This window comes from Vanacampus margaritifer, chromosome 2 (genome assembly GCF_051991255.1).
Source record: "Vanacampus margaritifer isolate UIUO_Vmar chromosome 2, RoL_Vmar_1.0, whole genome shotgun sequence".
NCBI classification, from domain to species: Eukaryota; Metazoa; Chordata; class Actinopteri; order Syngnathiformes; family Syngnathidae; genus Vanacampus; species Vanacampus margaritifer.
Window position 1 is genome coordinate 47,528,302 of NC_135433.1, and position 21,450 is coordinate 47,549,751.

The following is a 21,450-nucleotide window of genomic DNA, read 5'->3' on the forward strand; positions in this document are numbered from 1 at the left end:
TAAAGAAAAGCTGCTTTTATGTCTGGTATTAATGAGTTGGCATGGCAAAGCATCCAAATTACACACACATAAAAGTCTGGGCTATTGCACAAAAATATTTTTGAATGACTCATTTCCCTCCATTGGTGAAACCCCAGCAGGTGTTGCAGGAGCTATGTACCGAATGTGTTACAGGAAATACATTTAACTGTACAGAACAGAGCAATCAAGCTAATGTGATCAGTGTGGAAAGAAAGGGAAGAGGATTAATAAAAGGCAGCCCCTTAGGCAATACAAGACGCACCAGTCCATTAGTATATATACGTCAATGATGTCGCTACACAACACTACCCATACCACAGTGCTGATGCAAAAAAAATTGAAGGGATGACTAATGACAGTTCTTGCCTAAGGGTTTGGAGAAACTTGGGTTGAAATTCAAATAGGAAACATCCAGTTGCTCTCAGCCGAATCAAATGTTTAAAGGCCACTGAGAGGCCAAGTACTGGCCTTCACAAAAAGGCAACTACAAATGTGTCTTTCTGTATTACATGGCAAAACCAGACTTTTTTGTGATTTTCCACAAATGCTATTGATTGGCTAGAAAGGTTGTAAGGTTAGATACTATAGCCTTAACCGTAGGGCTGTGGGCTTTTGAAAGTTTTATCTAATGTTCTTTTTTTTTATATATAGGAGTAAGCATCCGTGCAAAGTAATATTTTTCAATAACATTTTTATAAAAGTGTTTTCATTTTGTGAAATTTGAATCTTATTCAATGAAAGTTAAATAAAATAAAGGTAAAAAATGGGGTATTTTTTTAACATTATTTAATTACAATCAAATATTTTCACGACAACTCTAAGGCATAACAGAATTATTAAGCAAGTACTGGTATGTGGTATTGTGAGTTCTAAGTATTTGGTCTGAAAAAAGTGGTGGTAGGCATATCCATGCGTGCCAAATTAGCAGGTTCAGATGAAAAACAAATGTAATAAGAATATAGCATTAATACATGTGACTGCTTTTGCAGTTGTGTCTACTCAAAGATTAAAACTTCTTTGTAATAGTTGATTTTTTTTTTTTATCGATTCTACTAATAAAAAAAAATCTCCAATTATATGAACAATCACATAAAATGGTAAATTTTTTTGTATAATTGCAACTTCTTTCTCCTCAATTTTCCTATTTCCCCCTCCTTGATTTGATTTGTTCCCCATAAAAAGACAAAAACCTACACTTTTTGGGTGGGAGTTTTGTCTATATGCAATACAGAAAATATGAATTTGAACCCCAAAAAAAGAATTGCCACTTCGACCACCCCAGTAAATAATGAAATATTGTGATAAGATGTTAATGAGAACTAAGTAATTTACAGGTTGGTAACATGATATAAAAATAGTAATTATTGGGGTTCCCTGTGTGATGATGGGACCAAAAAAAAAACACAAGCCATAGCGATAGGCGTCATGTGGGTCACCAGGCATCTATGAAAGCCTCTTTGTTGGGGACACTAAGCAGCAGACACCTATTGTGTCCAAGCTTGCATAGAGGCAGTGACCCCAAATCAACCTTCTTTTCTGAGGCTGAAACGTGTCATACATGTAACGACGGGGCCTGTAAAGCGGCAATGGACGGGAGACGGAAGACTACTTACATCTATTCAAGAAGTTGTCAATGCTCTTGTTTTTCCTCAGGGCAGGAAAGTCCAGGTCATACACCAACGCATCCAGGCCGTCCTGCGAGGGAGAAGCGGTGGATGAGCATGCGGAGTGACAAAAAATAAGAATCTTGCTTGAAATGTGTTATGCGTTTGCTAAAAGATGCTAAGCAACACTTGGTTGGATTACTTATTGTCATTTACTGTACATGTAACTGCATACAGTACCATAGTAGTACTTCAACAGCCTTTTTTGTTGATACATGTTTTTTTGCTATATAAATATGCATAGCAGCGCAGATAATTAGATGACGTCATGACAGCAGAGTCCGGTGTAACTTGGCCTAGTGCGTTAAACTGCCTACCGCTGGCCTGGCATAGCGAAATTCCCTGAAACAGACTTCCCCGTGTCTCTGCAGCTGTGTCATATTTGTCATCCCCTAGCCTACTTCTGGCAGGAAATAAAGGTGAAAACGCTCTGCTTTTACAATTAAAGACAGTATATGTGATCAACAATGGTGAGAATTAACGAACAATTAATCAATAGTTTTTTTCCAAATGTATACAGTATTTTTAAAGGGCTTAGAGTACCGGTATCTGTCTGTCTGAACTAAATGTTCTCAACTTCTGTGTCCATTGCAATGTCATGCTGAGCAGAGATTTACAAACTCGAATGAATCATTCTATTTTCCTCAAGTCGTTTCAAGACATGATGATTCCTCTACAATCAATTCCACATAATCAATTAATTAAAACATTTTTTTTATTTAAATTAATTAAAATAGAAAGTGTAGGGGGTTCCCAGTAACAGCATCATTTTTATAAAGTGGAAATTTGAATTAATACATAAATGAAAAGTTCCCTGTATCTCACTGAGGGAACAAATGATTGCTAATGTAGCCAATTGGGAAATTTTGTCAGGGTTTGTAAAAAAATTTTGGGAAGATTTTCGCATACAGTGAAAAATTGTCTGACGATGTTGTAAATGTCTTTGCGACAAATAAAAACTGTCTGACAAATCCTGATGAAAACCCTAAAATTGCTACATTCGCAAGTATTCACCGTTCAGTGAGATACATACCAGCTAAATCGGCCTTCAGATTCATAAAGAGGCCGATGCCGATATTTGTCAAAATGTCAAATATCGGCACCGATAATCGCTCTATCACATGCACATTCATGAACATTTTTCAGGAATAGGTCTTGCTTTCAGTGTGCTTCAGGGTTTAATTCTGCTACTGTGCCTCAAGTACTTCATGTCTACAGTCAGCTGGCAGAGTGTGATGAGTCATAAAATAAGACAAAAAAAATTAGCAGGTGGAAAAACTTGAATAGCTTTGCATTTAAAAAAAGGGCTTTACTTCCCACCATGGTCACCAAGTTTCTAATTCAAGCATGTGAAGCAACTAAGTACTTTTTGATGACTGAGGGAGCAGGGAGGTGCCTGCGACTATGTGGACTTTACAATGCAAGGGCTGTGACGCGTTCCAAAAGTACAGCGGCTACTCCCGCCCGGCAGTTTCCTGACCGTCATTAGGTTGTAGAAATTGGGCTGATTGTGTCACTGAGAGAATTTTTTTTTTTATTCTGTGACACCCACATTATCCTGTCTCAGACGAGGCATGACCATAAATGTCAGCGGTCGGGATTTAGTCTAATCTGCCATAATCCAGAATGACTGAAACACGATAGGCACACAAACGTTCAAGCACTCGACAATGGTCAGCATTCTCAGCATGAGAATGAATTTTTCATGAAATAATGCGCAATTTTCTAAGCTATTTTACTCTCTTATCATTATGGCTTTTCTAAATCGCTAGATGTTGCTTTAACGATGACACATGGCGCATCGGGGGCTCAGACAAAACAAGGAAGCCACTTAAATAGTGCTGCTGCTGCTTGGAGCTCAACACAGGAGATCAGGGCCATACCCCCCACACCAGGAGACAAAACAAGCAAACCCTCTCTGGGTCGGCTGGAAGCTAAAAAAAAAGGGGGGGGGGTTTGGAGGGGAGTCAGGTTTGGAGGGATGTAGGGAAAAGGTGGAAAACAGGAGGCGAAGTTTTTCAGAAAGAAGAAGAAAGAAGCCAAACAACATGCAGTTAATTCCTTAGCTCCTTGGACAACGGCTTTGCTTTTCATACAACCCACATTACAAATAATGTAGATTACAATTAAACGATCAACACGAGACTGTATTGTAGGCATTCAGCTTTAATTCAAGAGGTGATACAGAAATATGGCATTTTTTAAAGAATGAAATAGACTACCCCAATTTTCAGGGGAAAGAGGTTTTTCTGCGCCTTTACTTGCTGCTTGATTTTTTTGTGGGTCTTGTTACTTTTACTTTGTGTTTAGCAAATGAAAAGCATACTCTATTGGTTTTAAGTCAGACCAATGAATTGGCCATTACAGTTTATCTCCTTTTTCTTGCCTTCAAAAAGTCTTGACTTTATAAGTCGCTATGTTTAGCTACGGGCCCTGTGCAACTCAGAAGGCATTTGGTATACAATTCATATTCCTGCCATAACATGGACTCCACCACGTTTGTCACATGATGTGTTATGCATTGGATCATGTGTTTCATGCTGCATGATTTGAATGATGATGTTTCAAATACACTATGGCGGTGTCTAAGGGCAAAAAAACACAACTCTGCCATTGTCCTGTGTATAGGTTGTGCTGTAAAAGCATAGAACTGACTCGTCGAACCAAAGGATAAAAGGGAGCCTTGTTGCAGGCCATAAGGTATTCTGCCAGTCTACACAGAAGGGACCCAAAAAAAAAAGAGAGAGGAGAACGAAGTCCTTCAGGACCCTAATCACAAGGCTCTGTGCTCAGCAGAGTTATGTTTGCATAACTTCCTGCCGCAGAGAACTCTGGACAGCCACAGTAACATTCCATAACAGGACTGTACACGTCAGAGAAGCTATTTTAGGTATGTGGCCAAACAAGTTCTCCGTGAAAAAAAGTGAAGGAAAAGGAGGAAAGATGAAGAAGAAAAAAGAGGAGGGGGTCCCGTCCCGTTGAGTAGAGTCACATACAGCGCGGCTTGGCTCGTTTTCACTCCGCGCCAGCACTTAAACGCTGTGACGGAAAAGAGGAGGGAGCGGAGGCCTGTGCATGTGGTCCAGCGGGAGAACAAATGAAGGAAAAAACAAAGAAAATCACAAGCAGGCCACTGAAACGCCAACATGACTAAAGAAGCAGGTATTGCAGTTAGAGTACATTTAGTGAATGTGGCCCATGTGTGGGCAAAACAACAAAATACATGAGAACTGAAACAGTTCAAAGTCTGCAACTGGGTCTTCAGGTAAGGCCAGTGTAGCGAGAATCAATGATCTTGAAAGATCGAGTTTTAGTCAGCTCAGCATTTCAGTTAAAGATTGAAAGTTATTTGAAGACAAAATGAATGATGTGAACTCAAACAGCTCTACTAGATCAGGTCGAGAAGCCTTGCCTAAAGCGAACATGGTGTACAAATTAAATTATGTCTGGTCAGCTCAGGACCTGCTTTCTATGAAGAGTGACCTCAGAAAGACACAGCTAAGCTAAATGCTAAAGAAGGGATTTTCGGTGTGGTATTGTTTCATCTTCATCTCTTTAAAAAAGGATCACTAAAAAAGGTAGCTTGGGTGACAATAGCGGGTGAATAATGAGTTCTGGAGGCCATAGGTGCACAAACCTGTGACGATCCTGGAATTGATCATTCTAGTGGACTAGAGTTGAGTCGTGTTAGTATATGTAGCCCCGAGCTATGAGTGAACTACGCAACAATCTTCAGTGAGCAAACAAGAGACCCACTATTAGATACAATCTGCACTGCTGCAAGGAAATCAGGGGATTACAATCAAGTAAATCTTAGGTCTGCATTTAACAAGGATGTTACAGAGTATGTCAACTACACGCAGAATTAGATCTTTCTGTGCAGCGACGTTGTAGTAACCAGGCGGCAGGCGCTGCTTTCAACCTCCCATGTCACCCTATCAAAAACGATCCGAACATTTTTTATTGCTATCTGGTGAGCAGATTTTGTCACAGAGCAGTTTTTGGTAGCGTTAGCAGAGGTGATGCCAAACAAACAACGATCTTACCAAATGTCTGTCAAACACTGAGCTTGATGACCCTGTGGCATGGTGCTAAAATGTGGTACTGACCACTTGTTTTGATATAGCACCTTTAACCCTGGAGAACCCACTGGGTCAAATTTGGCCCCTATAAATTCTGCTACTCAAATAACAAAGACCTTTATTTTTTTTCCCAGCAGTGATTTTGTCCCTGTGTTCTTGTTTCCATTGGCCAAAGTGTGTTTGTACATTCAAAATCCAGTTCCAAAATGCAACAAATAAAACAAAAAAAATTATATTGTTCAATGTAGCTGTGTATTTGATTGATTATTTTCTTAAATTCTAAATAGTTTACTGACAGTTTTTGTTATTCCGATTTTTCGAAATGATACCCCTAAATCCCAAAAGGGTCCAATTTCGCCCTAATCCTAAATTAGGGAATAAAGGGTTAAAATTATAAAAAAACATAATATTTTGGTGTTCAGTGAACTTATAGCAGTCATTTAATGTATAATTCATAATTTTCCAAAGAAGAAAAGGGTTCTTGGGTTCTCCAGGGTTAATTAAATACTGCTGTGAATTTAGGGGAACAGTAGTGATATTGAATGGGGAGGCAAAATCAACCAGGAAATTTCACACAACTGGAACTACCTCCAAAGCTGGACGGCGGTTGTGTGAAAGGGAATATGGGAAAGCCCAGAACAGGGGTGTCAAGTTTGAGACCTGAGACACACGACTTACAGTCTGTCGTGTTGAATGCAATTGTAGTGCAGCGTTCACTCCAACGTGCACCTGATGAGCCAATTTCGCACAATCTCGGCGTGCGAGCTTTGTACAAATATTGACAGTGAATTTCTATTATACTCTTTGCCAACATACACACCTCCACAATCAATCAAGGTTGGTCATTAAGCGCTATAGGAGCCTGATAAGGAGTCATTTATTGGCTGGGCATGAAACAGGAGTGGCAACTTAAATGCTAAAAGCATTCAAAGGTCCAAAATACTCTGCTGGTAAATATTGGTAGAAGGATTATGTAAGGACTACATACAGGGAGTCCTAGGTTCAAATCATAACCAAGAACTAGCATCACCCATCCTTGGGACATCTTTAGGGTGATTTGAATGTGTGATGATGTTGAAAGAAACGCCATAAATGTGATGCGGTAATAAAGCCAGCTCGAAAAAATGTGAATATCAGCGCACAACGCAGCATTAAGCGGTTGACATTACATATGGTAATTATTTCTTTTAAGCTTTTGGAGAGAGGAATTTGCACGCGACGCAAGCTCTTTTCCAGACATTTAAGTGCGAGTGTAAGTTTTCCATGGGAGATTCAGCCACATCATCCCCGTTGCGCATGCCAGCACGAGGCATGCGGACCCGACTTGTCACTTCCTTTTCTGCCACCTCTTCAAGACAATATGCTTTCCACATGTGGGCCATTGTGCAGACTGTCTGTCTCGGGGAAACACGAGATCAAGCAAACACGTGAACCCGATCCAAAGCGTACGAAATCTTACAACGCTTCCTTGCTGTTCAGGTAAAAAAAATAATAATTAAAAATTTAAAAAAAAAAGTGTAATGTGGAAAAATTGCCAAAGTTGGTTAACGCGCTCATACTGTACATAACAACAAGTGACAGGAAATCCTGCTTGCCTAGAAAGACTACATAGCTTACAAGTTCAGCGGATAAACGGTAGTGACAGTCAACCTAGAGGTGGCAAAAACGGGGGCACTCGGCTTCCTTACGAGTTCCCAGCCAGAGAGAATCACTGTCACAAACGTTCGTGCGTCAAAATATAATTGTGCTACTCCCACAGTGAAGAGAACTCACGTGTTTTCACTAACTGGAGCAAAAAAGTCTTGTACTGCTCTTGACATTATTATTTAGAGTTTCACATTCAATTGATATTCGGAAAACACTTTGTTACAGCTGCGATTGTTTAATTTTTTCTTTCGTCTGTTCTATAAATAAGTTTAGCTAAAGTGAAGTATTTCAGTGGAAAGCAGTTTTGGCATAGTATCTAAGCAACACAAAATGTTTAAAAACAGCAGTAAAGTAGTTTTTGCATGATCCTGCAAACTAATAAAAAAATGACAAGGTGGAGGTCACTGTGGATTTCATCCCATCTGAGTTCATAGGAAGAATTGCTCCATTATAAAGAGCCTCTGTCGTTTTCAGTGTGCATTCCTGCACATCATCGGTCAGTTGAGGGAATGCAAAGCTACAAATAGCTCCGCCAATTGTTTTTTCCCAGGCCTGAACAGCTGAGGGGTGCGGTTTACAACAGCCAGCGAGGAACCTGAAGTGAAAATGGGGCAGATCAGCTACACATTTAGCAAGCCTTAAGTTTCCACTTGCAGAGGAGAGCAGATGCATTGTTCTTGCAACAAATGCTAAACACGTTCAACTTAGATCTGCATTTGGCTCACGCTACACTGATTTGTATGAACACAACAACAATCAACTTTCATAAATGATCTCATGTAATACACAGAAGAGAATGATTGAGTAATTATATTTCACTTCAGTTTAAAAACAAAACAACTCATCAAACACGGCCACAATTTGACATCCATGACACCAATATCCTCCTCTGTTAACCCTGAGGGCTAATTAGTTATTAGCTGTATTATTAGTGCAGACCGCACCTTGCAACAAAGAGCTATTGGTGAACGACAAAGGTCTCTAAAATTAGAAATGGCATTTTGAAATGCAACTAATGTACAGACATGTCAGTAAAAAGATTGATGATGGCGAGGTTTTGAAGGACTCCTAGCATGTGACTAGAAATCATAACTGAAAATGTTTTGGTGCCCGAAAAGATTAACAATACAAAATATGTCTCAACGTGGGCATTTTTGAAAATCAGTCGTGTTCCCCTTTCAATGTACAAGCCGAAACTAGTGAGTGAAAATGCAATGCTAGCATCTGGCTTGGAATCAGGGACCAATTGCAAGGAACTTTTTTTTTTTATACTTTTTTTTACTGAAAGTAGGTTAAAAAAAACTGTCATATTGATAGAACACACTGAAAAGCAAAACATTTGAAAAGAATTGATGTTTTATCGATATGGTAACCATTTCCAAATACATGCGGAAAACAGCGAAAAGGTTAACAGTGTTGGTATCTAATAACGAATTGTGGGGCATTTAAACTGAAAATGCTACTTTGTATACATCGCACCTCCTCTTTGAAGCCTGAAAAGGAAAACGTTTGGAAACAAGTACAAAAAAATAAAAAAAATTAGTGTAACCCTTTCCAAAACATGCTGAAGCTGCAAAAACGCTAGCAATGCTAGTATCTGACTAGGAGTTGCATGACATTTTTCACACCGCTGTGTTAGATATTACTGCATGCACACACAATAAGCGTTCACTTCATTAAGCCGACTCAAAAGATAATGCACACACCAGGTATGCCAGTCATTCAAGTTAGTGTAATGCAACTTCATTTGTTCAGTGGCTCCGCACTATTACATGCCAAAAGAAAACTATAGGAAGATGTGCACTCCGTGAACTCATCAAATTTGACATCATAGAAGAAGGAGTCTCTGTTAGCTAGTATGCTAACTAGCACCACAATGTAGTTCGTCGTTTCAGGCAACCAGAAAGTTTCTTCTTTCTTTTTTTTTTCAATATAATCCTGCAGAGGATGTGGTAGAGGTTTCTTACTTGATGTTTTCTACTGCACTGACACACCACATTGAAGTGCCGTCTGTGACACAGATATTGACTTTAACTCATTTTTATGACTTGCTTGAAAAACAAGAAGGTCCTGCCTTGACATGCAAATGTCGTCTTTGGAGTACACGGAATAGGCAATGTCTTAATAAAGCCGATTTGAATGTCTCAAATTGTAGAACCAGTTCTAAAAGACAGCCATGCAACCTTTAAAATCAACCGGAATTTTGATATGAATTCATGAAGCAGTATCTCTTGTATTGTAATAAATCCACCCTCTAAGCCATAAATCACTAGTGTTGTTAAAAACATCGATTGGGCAATATATCGCGATGCTACAGCGCGCAATTCTCGTATCCATTCAATATGCAGCCGAATCGATTTTTAAAGATCAATTTTTGATGGAAATATTCAACACAATGTCTTAATTAGGGTAAGGGTTCACACTTTAAGCATGGAAGAATGTTATATTAATGGAACATTATGCCTTAAAATTTGATTTCAATGCTGTTCAAACATGCAACCCGTTTGTTAAATACAGTTCACGGTTATAAGCCTGAAGTACATTTTCATAAAAATCTTACATTGTATGTTAGGGGTGTGAATTGCCTAGTAGCTGGCGATTCGATTCGTATCACGATTCATAGGTCACGATTCGATTCCATGCCGATTAATCCCGATACGAATCTAGAAATTGATTATTGCGATTTTTTTTAAACTCAAATTTAGAAAATACAAATCAGTAAACTTGTGCATGTACACTGTAAGATTTGTATGAAAATGTATTTATTTATCTGAAAATTCAGGCTTGTAACTGAGCCACTGCATTTAATTCATGTTTGAACAGCACTGAAATCAAATATTAAGGCTTAATGTTACATTAATATAACAATCTTCAATGCTTAATGTGTGAATCCTAACCCCAAGTAAGACGTTTTGTTGAATATTCTCATAAAAATTTGATGCTCAAAAATCGATTCGGCCGCATATCAAATCGATTCGAGAATTGCGCGTTGTAATAATCGCGATATATTGCCCAATCGATTTTTCCTAACTAGTATATGTACAACTTTACTGATTATTATTTTCAAAATTTGAGTAAAAAATATAAATCGCAATAACTGACATAGATTGGTATTGGTATTTATCTTTATATAAATGACCCTTCCAAAAGCATTGTAGGAAATTACTTGATCGGTGTTTTGGTTTTGTTGCATAATCCAGTTAATCCATCAGAAATAATGATATTCTAATGATCCAAAAGACAAACACGCTCCACCCAAAAAGTGCACTGCAGCTTGTTGTTTTTTTTAATCCGCTGTTGTTGTCAGCAACATTCTTAAATAGCATATCTCGCAAAAAATACCTCATATTAATCTACTTATACCTTTTACATAGAACCCTGCGAAGCACTTTCACAGTGACACAGCATCCAAATTCAAAAGCCATTTTCATATTGGTCATCTAAGCAGGCTTTTTTTTTCGTGTTGTGTGTAAGGTGCTGAAACGGTCCCGTTAAAAGGGGCTTGTGCTACTGTTCCTGCCCAAAGGCTGAAAACGGCAGTCTGTAAAAATTCTCATTGTTATATAACACGCTCATTCACATATCAAAGGTGTTCAAAAGACAGCTTTGTTTACTGTATGGTGGACAAGCGCATGCTTCTTGAGAGCAATTTAAAAAAGACGGACACAGTGTACATATTATGTAATGCCTGACATGTGTAAGTTTCCAGTGATTTGAGTGACCATTGTGGGGTTTTCTTTTCATAACAAAGGGGTATCAACAATTTTGTCCATGTGTGTAAATGGGAGATAACTTTTACAACACTCACTGTATATGAAACTTACCCTTACAGTTTCAACGCTGACGTTGTCACAAATTATTCTAAAATAGCGGTGGACGATTAACCGAAATTTTTTTGTGATTTCGACTTTGGCTTCTCTCGATCATTAAAACGTAATGATCGAAGGAAAACAATTAATGTCCACAACGCGGTGGCATATTTACAAGTTCCCTACGTTGTGAAAGGACCCTGAATGCACCATGTAGCTTGTAGCTAGCCCGGAGCAAATCAGTGTCCTTTAAGCAGTTTAATGACACTCCAGTTGGCATTAAATGTACAACTGAACACACGACAAGGAGAATTACATAGAGTGTGTATCTAAATACTAAACATGCTTTGTTTTTAACACATCGCGAACCTAACGCTAATGCTAATCCAAGTGAATGGAGGATCCCATTCAAAGGCTAACAGGAAGTTAGCATCAAGTTCGGACTAGTCCTTGAAAAAACGAATATTCACACACAAATGCTGTGGAAACACATACCTACAAGTAAGATAACACTACTCGAAAGGCACAAATTCCCCATTTGTGAAAAACAAGTTATTTTAATTCAATCAAAACTTCCTTCTGTTCTCATTGTAAGCGTACACCATGGATGCACGGCACCACACTGGCCCGAAGAGGCCAAAACGCACAGAAACAACCAGTATTTGCTTTGCAATTACTGTTTTAGTATACAGTATTTTTTATTGTTATTATTTGAAGTTTGTTTTTTTTGTTGTTTAAAGATTCACATAATTTTTTTCTCCTCAAAATTCAAGGATACAAATATATGCTTATGCAAGGACTTTTTTGGGGTCAAATTAACACATTTCCACTTGACATGGCACAAAATACAATTCCCTGAGGTCCCAGGTTAGCCCATCAAGTCTGCAAACTTATGAAAATAACATAAAATAAATATGATAAAGAGGGTAATGTAATGCTTAAGTTTGAAAATGAAGAATGAAAATGCAAGAGGCTTGAATTTCATATATTTATAAAGTTACATTATATTTGACAAAAAGAGTAGTGTTCTTAACGTGAAGGGATGAATAAAAAAATGTTTTTAATTTTTAAATCAATAAATGAATAATCATTTTGTTAATCGTGATTTCAATCTCAATCAAAATAACCGTGATGATCATTTTTCCCATAATCGTCCAGCCCTATCATAAAATTGAACCGGTTCGTATAAACAAGTGAACAACCGTTCTACACAGGCCTGACGTTCCGTTTTGAGAGCTATCAGCTGTTCACAAAAGCAACAAGCGGACAATGATCGGACCCCCCAATGTCAGGGAGCTTCCACATCACAATGTCAGGAATTCTGTCCAGTGTGATCCCTCTTTTAGGAGCCTGCCTGGAACATGATTGAGGAGGAGGGGGGCACCCATACAGATAAGGCCCTCTTCCATCCACGCAGGATTTATTTAGGGGGTTAGAAGATAAAGACGGACAATGTTGGACGGAACACAGGCCTCGATAGGCCCGGAGGCCCGCTGTAAGGCACGAGACAAATGACAGGGCCCTTGTGAAAAGAAAAACCACAACAGTGCTACGCTACAACAAAAAGACTCAAGGTACAGAAAAGTGCGGGCGAACAGGCCGCCATTGAGCATTCTGATGGAACCGATTACTCATAACCAGGCACGGTTGGCCGCTTTATGAGCCTAATGTTCTGTTTCGCCGCTGCCTTCAGAAACATGAGTCTTCAGTGCACATAATTTTGGTTTATGGCGAAGAGCGCTGGAGCCCACACCCTGCTACCTCATAGCAGCCTGCCTGGCTTCAAACGTCGCCAGGCGTGCAGCAGAACGGCTTTTGGGACACACTGGGGGGAACTCGGGGGGCCGGTCCCAAGACAAGAGGTTATTTGATTAGGATGGAATTTTATTAAACGCTGCGCGGAGTTGCGCCACGGCTCGGGCAAAAGACCTCCATTCATCGATCAAGGCGGATTGCGGCGAGGGAGGGGGTGAAAAAGAAAAAAAGGGGGGGGGGAGAAAAAAAACAACAAGCTTGTGTGCAAGGCTGCCAGCGTGAGCAGTCCCCGCGGCTTTGGCCCATTAAAAAAGTAGTGTGCGCGCACTTTTAGGTGACTTTAATTGGCTCTGTCTGCAACAGGATGGGAGGTCACAGAGACCAAGTGGCTTTTATTTGCGAGAGGTTGCGATGTACAGGTATAGGGAGTCCGTTCCAAATCCAAATTTGTGTTAAGAGTGTGGATTTAAAAAAGGTGTGGTCTGCCCTGGTGAGTGGCATTGGCATCAGGGAATGAGTGTCAAGACAGCGGCTGTGACTTCAGGTTAACAGCTGGCAACTAAATGGCTAACTGCTAGCTAGGCTGCATGTTGAGTGATGGTGTCATATTACATTTTATTTTTAAATAAAGGGGTAGTCAATCCAAATTGATTTTCTTGACAATAATATGTTCTATCATATGTAGCACCAGTAGTCTAAATATGGTATTCTGGTTAATATTGCGTTAGTGGAATATGAGCTAAGCAGTAACATCTAGCCATTTTTATCAACATCAGAAGGCGGCCATTTTGCCACTTGATGTCGAGTAGTGTTAATTTCATCAACGAAAACTCAACAAAAATAATTTCGTCAACACACATTTTTCACCGGACTAAAAACTAGACTACAGGCCTCATTAATAAACAATAACTGGGACTCGATGAATGAAGACGAGACGAAAATGTACTTCACTTAATAAAAACTGGATTAAAATCAATGGACGTTTGAGTTTGTGAACAAAAACAAGATAAAAATTATATGATTTTGTAAAATCTTGTCTCTGCTAATCTGTCATGTGACACACCTTTCAAATCTGCAACTAGCGAGTGCAACATGCACAAACATGGGACAGACAGAAAGTGAATTCACAGTGAAAGGTTTAAAAAAAAAAAAAAAGAAGAGAAAATTATAGTTAGAACGTAACATTAATCCTACGACTATAACGTTCCAACTATAATGTTAATCCGACTGCTAACTAATTAGTTTATCGCATGGAGCCTTACCAGCCACTTGTTGATATACTGTAATTGTGTGTGAAGTTGTTTTTCATCAAAAAGATGAGAGGAAATTTTATGTGAAATGGTTTTAGATCCAAAATGTTCAAACATAATCTGCTGATTTATTTATTTATTTATTTTTTACAGGGGTTAAAGGATTGTTCTGATTAAAACTAGACCAAAACGTTGACAGTTGTTGTTGACTAAAACTAGAATAACAAAATTATGTTTTCTTGGACTAAAATGCTAGCTTTATAGCAGACTAAAAATGGACTAAATAAAAACAGGCTTAAGTTGACTAACTATGATAATAACAAGGGTGATTGAAACTGGACTAAAACTGAGACTAAATTTAAAAATGGCGGAAAAAAATTAACACTATTGTATTGTCGAATGAAAATGACATCACAGTTGCTCAAGACTCAGATAACGACCAATCACAGCTCAGCTTCAGAAAACAGGTGAGCTGTGATTGGTCATTGCCTGAGCCTTGGGCAACTGTGATGTCATCATCAGTCGACAGCAAGTGGCAAAATGGCCGCCCCCTGAGATGGATACGAACGACTGGATTTAGCTTCCTAACTCTATATTCCACAAATTTGATATTCATCAGAATGTCATGAGGTCACACACAACATATTATTGTCAAGAAATATTTACATACACATACAAATATTTAAGTCGACTTTTTTTACAATCAAATTATTGTAGTTATTTCATTGATGGTTTCATTTCAGCACTACTTGAGACTTGTTTAGCTCCTTGAACTACAAGTTTCCAATCAGATATGGACTAACCCTGAGCCGTGAGTTCTTTTTCTCCTTTTCGGGCTAAATTCAGACAAAACGTTCACACGTGGTATTCCATCGTAAACCGAGGACCCCCCAGTAATATGTGTGACCAACACCTGGTGTAATAAAAAATACTTGTTGCTGTGACGACAACAGCAGGGCGAGAGAAGTAAGAATCGTGTTAAGTCACACCACTATGCATTGTGGATTACTGTCACAGTTTTGATACTAAACTTAAAAGGCTCTTCTCCACACTGGTCATTTTAGTGGGCAGTTTCACTACTTTTCTGATCTCACCGTCCAGTGCTTAAGGGACAGAGGCGAGATTAGGGGAAGCATGGGTTGAAGTCGACCTGGGAATTTGCTGGTGCAATGTCAGCGGCAGAATGTGACAAGAGTGTAAAGCTTAACATCCCACACGCACTATACAAAGCCCTTTTCTGTATAAGTAGGGGTGTTCCGATCGGAGTTTTATGCTGCCCATTTTGATACAGATCATCCACAACTCACATCATCATCACCATGTGCATTAGCTGCACATTTTTAACTCATGTACTGCCATTGACGGCTATAGATGTCAAAAATTCCTTTTGCCGTATTTTTCGCACTATAAGGCGCACCCGTCAATGAATGGCCTATTTAAAAACAAGGCGCACGGTTTGAGAAAATTAAAGGCTTTTAGGTGCGCCTTACAATGTGGAAAATACGTAACTATTTCTATTAGTTTAACATTTTTTTTCCACTTTTGTTAACAAGAGTATGAAAACCTAGAGAGAAAAACTGTACATTTAGAATAGATCGAAATGTGTTCCATCTCCTATAAATCACTTTTCTTTTTTTTTCATTGAGCAATCTGTGTTACTAGTACGGCGGTGTATTGGGGCCATGTATAATTTATTTATTTGGGGGGGTAATATTCCGAGAAAAAAACTCGCAAATTTGACATTTTATAAAGTGGCCAATTTGGGGGAAAAAAATCAGAAATTTGCCACTTTATAAAGTGACCAATTTGGGAGAAAAAAAACAGAAATTTGCCACTTTATAAAGTGGCTAATTTGCTCATTTAAAGTGAGAAAAAAAACCTCATACATTTCCGAGTTTATAAAGTGGCAAATTTGCTCATTTAAAGTGAGAAAAAAAACCTCATACATTTTCGAGTTTATAAAGTGGCAAATTTGTGAGAAAAAACTCGGAAATTTGCCACTTTATTAAGTGGCAAATTTGCGAGTTTATAAAGTCGCATATTTTATATCTGTTCTAAATGTACAATAAAAAAATTCTAGGTTTTCATACTCTACAAAATTGGAAGAAAAAAAAGTTAAACTAATAGAAATAGTTCAAATGAATTTTTGACATCTATAGCCATCAATGGCAGTGAATGAGTTAATATTAGAGCTGCTCCGTTTATTATTATTATTATCCATCAATTATTATTTTTGATTCATTGATGAAAAAGATTAAAAAATAAAGAAGTAAAACATTCCATCCATGGATTATTGAAAAACGGGATATTATTTGAAATTGACATTGCAGAAAATACACATGTATTATCATTCAGTTACTGGTTTGGTGTGTAATGTGCAGTTAAAAAGTGGGAGGGGACGCTACATCGCACTCGGGCTGGTCTCTCGTTGGCTGGTCTCTCGTTGGCTGCAGGTTGCAAAGTACGAGATGTGTGATCGTTTTTTTTTGTGATCAGCAACGATGCACGTATGCCGATCACGTTCTTTTTCACGGAAATCGACCAATCGTGATCAGTGGCTGGTAGATGTAAGCACCACAAGTTGAGCGCAATTGTCACTGTGGCTTTGAGATCACTACGAATTGTTAATGTTATGTAAACGCGCCAGTGTCCTGCTTCTGTCTGAAATGTACATAAGTTTAAAAAAATAAATAAATCATAGCTTTACTACAAGGAATGCAGTTTGAATGTGGCTAGTGCGTAAAAGCGTCAGCCTGGTGTTCCTTTAATATGCTGGACTACCTACCTGGCACTAGTGGCCTAAATAAATCCATTAATCAAATGGATTATGCGGATGAATGAGTCAATGGCACTATAATACTGAGGACGTTACATAACCACAAAGACTTCTTGTGGTGAGCTACAAGGTAAAGGCTGCGTTTCCCACTTTTTGTCCCATTTGGTAAATAATGTGAACGCTTTCATGTGACACCCAGTGCGCACCAAACAAGCAGCATAAAGCCCAGGTGTGAGCGCTAATCAGTCTAGTAAATAATAGAGAAAATTTAGGTAATATTGGTGCCGGTGGGCGATAATTATCGGTTATTACCGACCAATCAGCTAAACCGGATAATAAAGAAATCCGCCGATAATAATAGACTGTATTGTTTTGGCAAACTCAAAATGAGTTACTGGTTGTCTTTGAAGCAGAGATATTGACAAAATTCAGTTTCATGGTGCTTTACACAATGTTTCAAAAACGGATTTGTACATGTTAGACTTAGAGTAGAATTCGAAAGTATATTTGTATTCAAGTTAATTTTGCAAACAATTATCGGCTTACTTATCGGTTATCGACATCGGAACTTTCTAAATTATTGGTTTATTGTATGGGTTGAAAATAGTATTATCGTGCATCCCTAATGAAATCATCTAAAATTACAGTTACATACACTGATGTACTATTTAATAGGGGTGGGAATCTTTGAATGTCTCACGATTCGATTCAGATTTTTGGGGTGTGCGATTCGATTCTGAATCAATTTTCAATTAAGAACGATTTTTGATTCAAAATAATTTGATTGACAATGATTTTTGCTTCAATCGATAGATGTTCAAGGAATCGTAATGATCTACTCCAGTCTGACTCGCTAATGCTAATTGGTACTCTACTCGCGGCACTTAAAAGAACGGCTCCACGCTGCAAAAAAACCCAACTTTTATCGGAATAACTTGATCGTGACTTTTTCCTTCTACTCTCTAATGTGGCCACAACTTAACAGTGTACCAGAACCATGTGGAACCACACAGCCCCTAAGTGGCCAAATCGGGTACAACATGAACAGCGCTCCCAATAAAGGCACACACAAACAAAGGGAAGACAGTATAAAATAATTTAAATAAAATCGATTTTGGGATATTTAAAAGCGATTCTGAATCGTACTAAATGAGAATCGATTTGTTGGCACACCCCTACTAGTTAAGTCAGAATAACAGTAAATATTGAATAGAAAAAACCTTCCTAGACCATAAAAATGAAGATTTTTTTTTTATATGAAAAACATAGTAAGAGAGCACGCCTTCATGTGCCTCAAGACCAAGTTTTCTAACACTGTTGAGCAAATGACTTCATTAGGCACTATTGGCAACCTCGAAACATGTACAACGCGGTAAACTAAGTAAACCCCTATACGATACTACTACATGTCATAGACTGTGGTACATTTGAGTACGGTTGACAACACTTTAGGCGACTGCATATGATGTTCTAGTCTGCAAAATGGATGATGAACTCCGCTTGGGTGCCGTCTGGCAAGTGCCGAGTTCGCATCCACAGTGTCAAGTTTCGTTTGTTATTCTAGTAGGTTTTACCTTTGAAAAACATTTTAGGGGAGAAATATCTGACCCCATTTGCAGTACGTAATGGCTGGCATTATCAAATATCAGTACACCCTATTGCTATGTACTTAAATGTACTTGTAGTTTGGTCCGGAAAAAAGTGGTGTCTGTGCATGTCTGCTGTTGATCACAATCTTACAATAATTCCTTTAAAAAAAACAACAACAACAACTCTAAATTGACTGAAAACTGCCATTGATAGAAAGCGCAGGACCTTAGTTATGCGGCACAAATTAGGGTTACATGACCATTGTAGCAATGGAACTCATCTCAACATTGAATGAGAATATTTGCATATTGACTTCTTGACTCATTTGATCCAAGAAGCCTCACTTCAGTCCTCCATCTCTCCCATCTCCTTGAAAAACCGATGTGAAGAAACTGTAAAACCAAATCAGCCCAGTCCTTCCCCAAAACCAAAGCAGAGCTGCCACGAAAGGACTGAGTGACATTTAAGTCACCTTTGCACTGGGGTGGGCCGTTTTAACAACAATACGGTCCACCGGGACCTCAGCGACTCACCATCATGTGTATGTGCTTCGAACCCTCTGACCACACAACCCATCATCATCCTCATGAATGCAAGCCCAATACTGTACACGCATGACGATCTAACAGCATGATGAAAATACTCCAATGGCTGCTGCACTTGCCTCAGAAATCAAAGATGGGGCTAAGGGCTGTGCAGCAAAGTGCAGAATAGTCCCTTGACAGTTTTCAAGGAACATAAACGGTAAAAAATCAAATGCAGGGGAAATTATGTAGGATGAGGAGATTCACGTAAACATGCAATTATAGACACCATGCACCTTCGTTCTCAATAGGCTAATACTAAACCTAATGACAGTGGTCGCAAAAGTATGTCATCAGGTTCGTGCAGACTCAAGCAAGCAAGCAAGCCTAGCCACCCACATGTCAAAGGTACTTAGGAGCGCTAATCATGACATCACACACCACTAGGAGTTGCAACTGATTTGTTTTTCAAATCGGTCCGTAGTGTATATGTCTATTTGTAACACGCTTACGCATGTATCTGAATTGTATTTTCCACTAACTTTTGCAATTCAATCTCACCATTGATTAAACGGAGACTTTTTCCCCCCCAAAGTGGCAACTTGTTTATTTGCTTAGTAAAGGCGACAAAAACGGTCACACAAACGTCTGATTTCTGTCAAATTAAAGAAAAAGTCCATGTATAGAGAGAAATAGTTGGAAATGTGCGCCGCTAAGCATCAATATCACATTTACTTGAGGCGAGGAGACTTGTTGGAAAAGAATTTTGAGCTGAAGCCCGAATGGCTGCCTCGCTTTTCTACTTAGCCAGCTAGCAGGCAACAAACTTACCAGAAGACAATCTGTGTTGATCTCCGACTTGGGGTCCTTCAACATGGCGTCGATTTTTCCAAACCGAGCCTCCATACTTTCCCCGGAAGACATTTTTTTAGCGTGGAAATAAGTCTCGTGTCTCGTTTTTAAGGGAACAAAAAAGGAGACAAACGGAGTGGCTAGCTAGCGTTAGCCGCCAGCGGTAGCTCGCTAGCTAGCTAGCCGAATGTTCGTTTGTTGTTTTTTTCGTTCTTCGTGGGAACTTCTAAAGACAATACATCGTTCTCCTCGAGCTTGCACACGAGATAAAACGTTTGAGGTCCCGTTGAATGTACAAAAGCCACATTTTTTAATTCAGTATAGTATAGTTCCCCCCTCCAAATGTGGCTTGAAAACAACTTTCAGGGGCAACGCGACAGTCGAAGATTAGTCAGCCTCCGCAGGATGCCCGCAGAGAAGGGCTTCAAACGTCGCTGCATCCGAAAAACAACCAAAAAATGCATTTAAAACATCAGCGGAGAGAAGTCCGGGCCAGTTCCCATGTCCGTGCCAGGTCCTCGCAAGAGAGGGCGACAGAAACTAACGTGACAGCTCAAAAGAAGAAGTGGTGGGGAAGAGGAGGGGGGCGAAAAACTTCTGCTTCTTTCCAAATTGCGAGTCAAGTCTTTCAACGGTAAAATTCCTTCCGCCGTCGCTGTCGCCGGCTGTCAACCGTATCCGGATCCCAGCAACGTGATCCCTCCGATCCCGCTTGTGCACGCGCTGGATTTCGATTTGTTTTTAGTCGCCGATGGGGGGAAACAGCAAACGATGCCCCGATTTTGTCCCACAGGCTGGCCAACATGTCCGCCTTCCTGTTCAAACACCCCGGAGAGGAGCCACTTCAAAATGTCAATCAGTGCGCATGCGCCAAACCCAGGCAGGCGCACTAGAGTCGCCATGCTGTTGCTGCTGCCGTCAACTGGCAACATGTTGCTGCTTCACTTGTGCTGTAACATACAGGGACGTTTTTAGACATGTTTAAATAACAATTATTAATACTGTTTTTTTGTGAATAATACTCTCAGGGCAATCGATCGCAACTGAGCGTTTCTCCTCTCATCAGTTCGTGCATTAATCTAGCTAGGACCGCGCTGCTTGGACTATTTAAGACGATTCATATTATTATTATTAATTATTAATTATTATAATTAACTCATTCACTGCCATGAATTCATTTGAACTATTTCTATTAGTGTAACGTTTTTTCTACTTTTGTTAACAAGAGTAAGAGAACTTAGATTTTTTGTTAATTGTACATTTAAAACAGATATAAAATTTGTGATTAATCTTGAGTTAACTACTGTAGTGAAGTCATGTGATTAATTACAATTTAAAAAAAAGAATCACCTGACGCCCCTAATTTTCAAGAATCTTTTGTTCTTAAAAAAAAAAAGAAAATAATAAAAATTTGGGTCGTCAGGCAATTAATATTAGTAATCGTAATTAATCGCATGACTTCTCTAGTTAACTCACGATT

General features: G+C 39.0%; 1 protein-coding gene across 2 annotated transcripts in view; it reads right to left on the reverse strand.

The window, feature by feature from the left end:
* The window catches only part of rock1 (Rho-associated, coiled-coil containing protein kinase 1), a 44,049-nt gene extending 23,242 nt beyond the window's left edge, over positions 1–20,807 (reverse strand). For both annotated transcript variants that reach the window (XM_077557070.1, XM_077557069.1), the window contains exons 1-2: positions 19,950–20,807; positions 1,635–1,716 (exon numbers count right to left, since the gene is read on the reverse strand). In XM_077557070.1, the coding sequence (XP_077413196.1) occupies positions 1,635–1,716; positions 19,950–20,042 (175 nt within the window). In that variant the 5' untranslated portion in view covers positions 20,043–20,807. The remainder of the gene's footprint in view (positions 1–1,634; positions 1,717–19,949) is intronic.
* Positions 20,808–21,450: the final 643 nt, after the last annotated feature.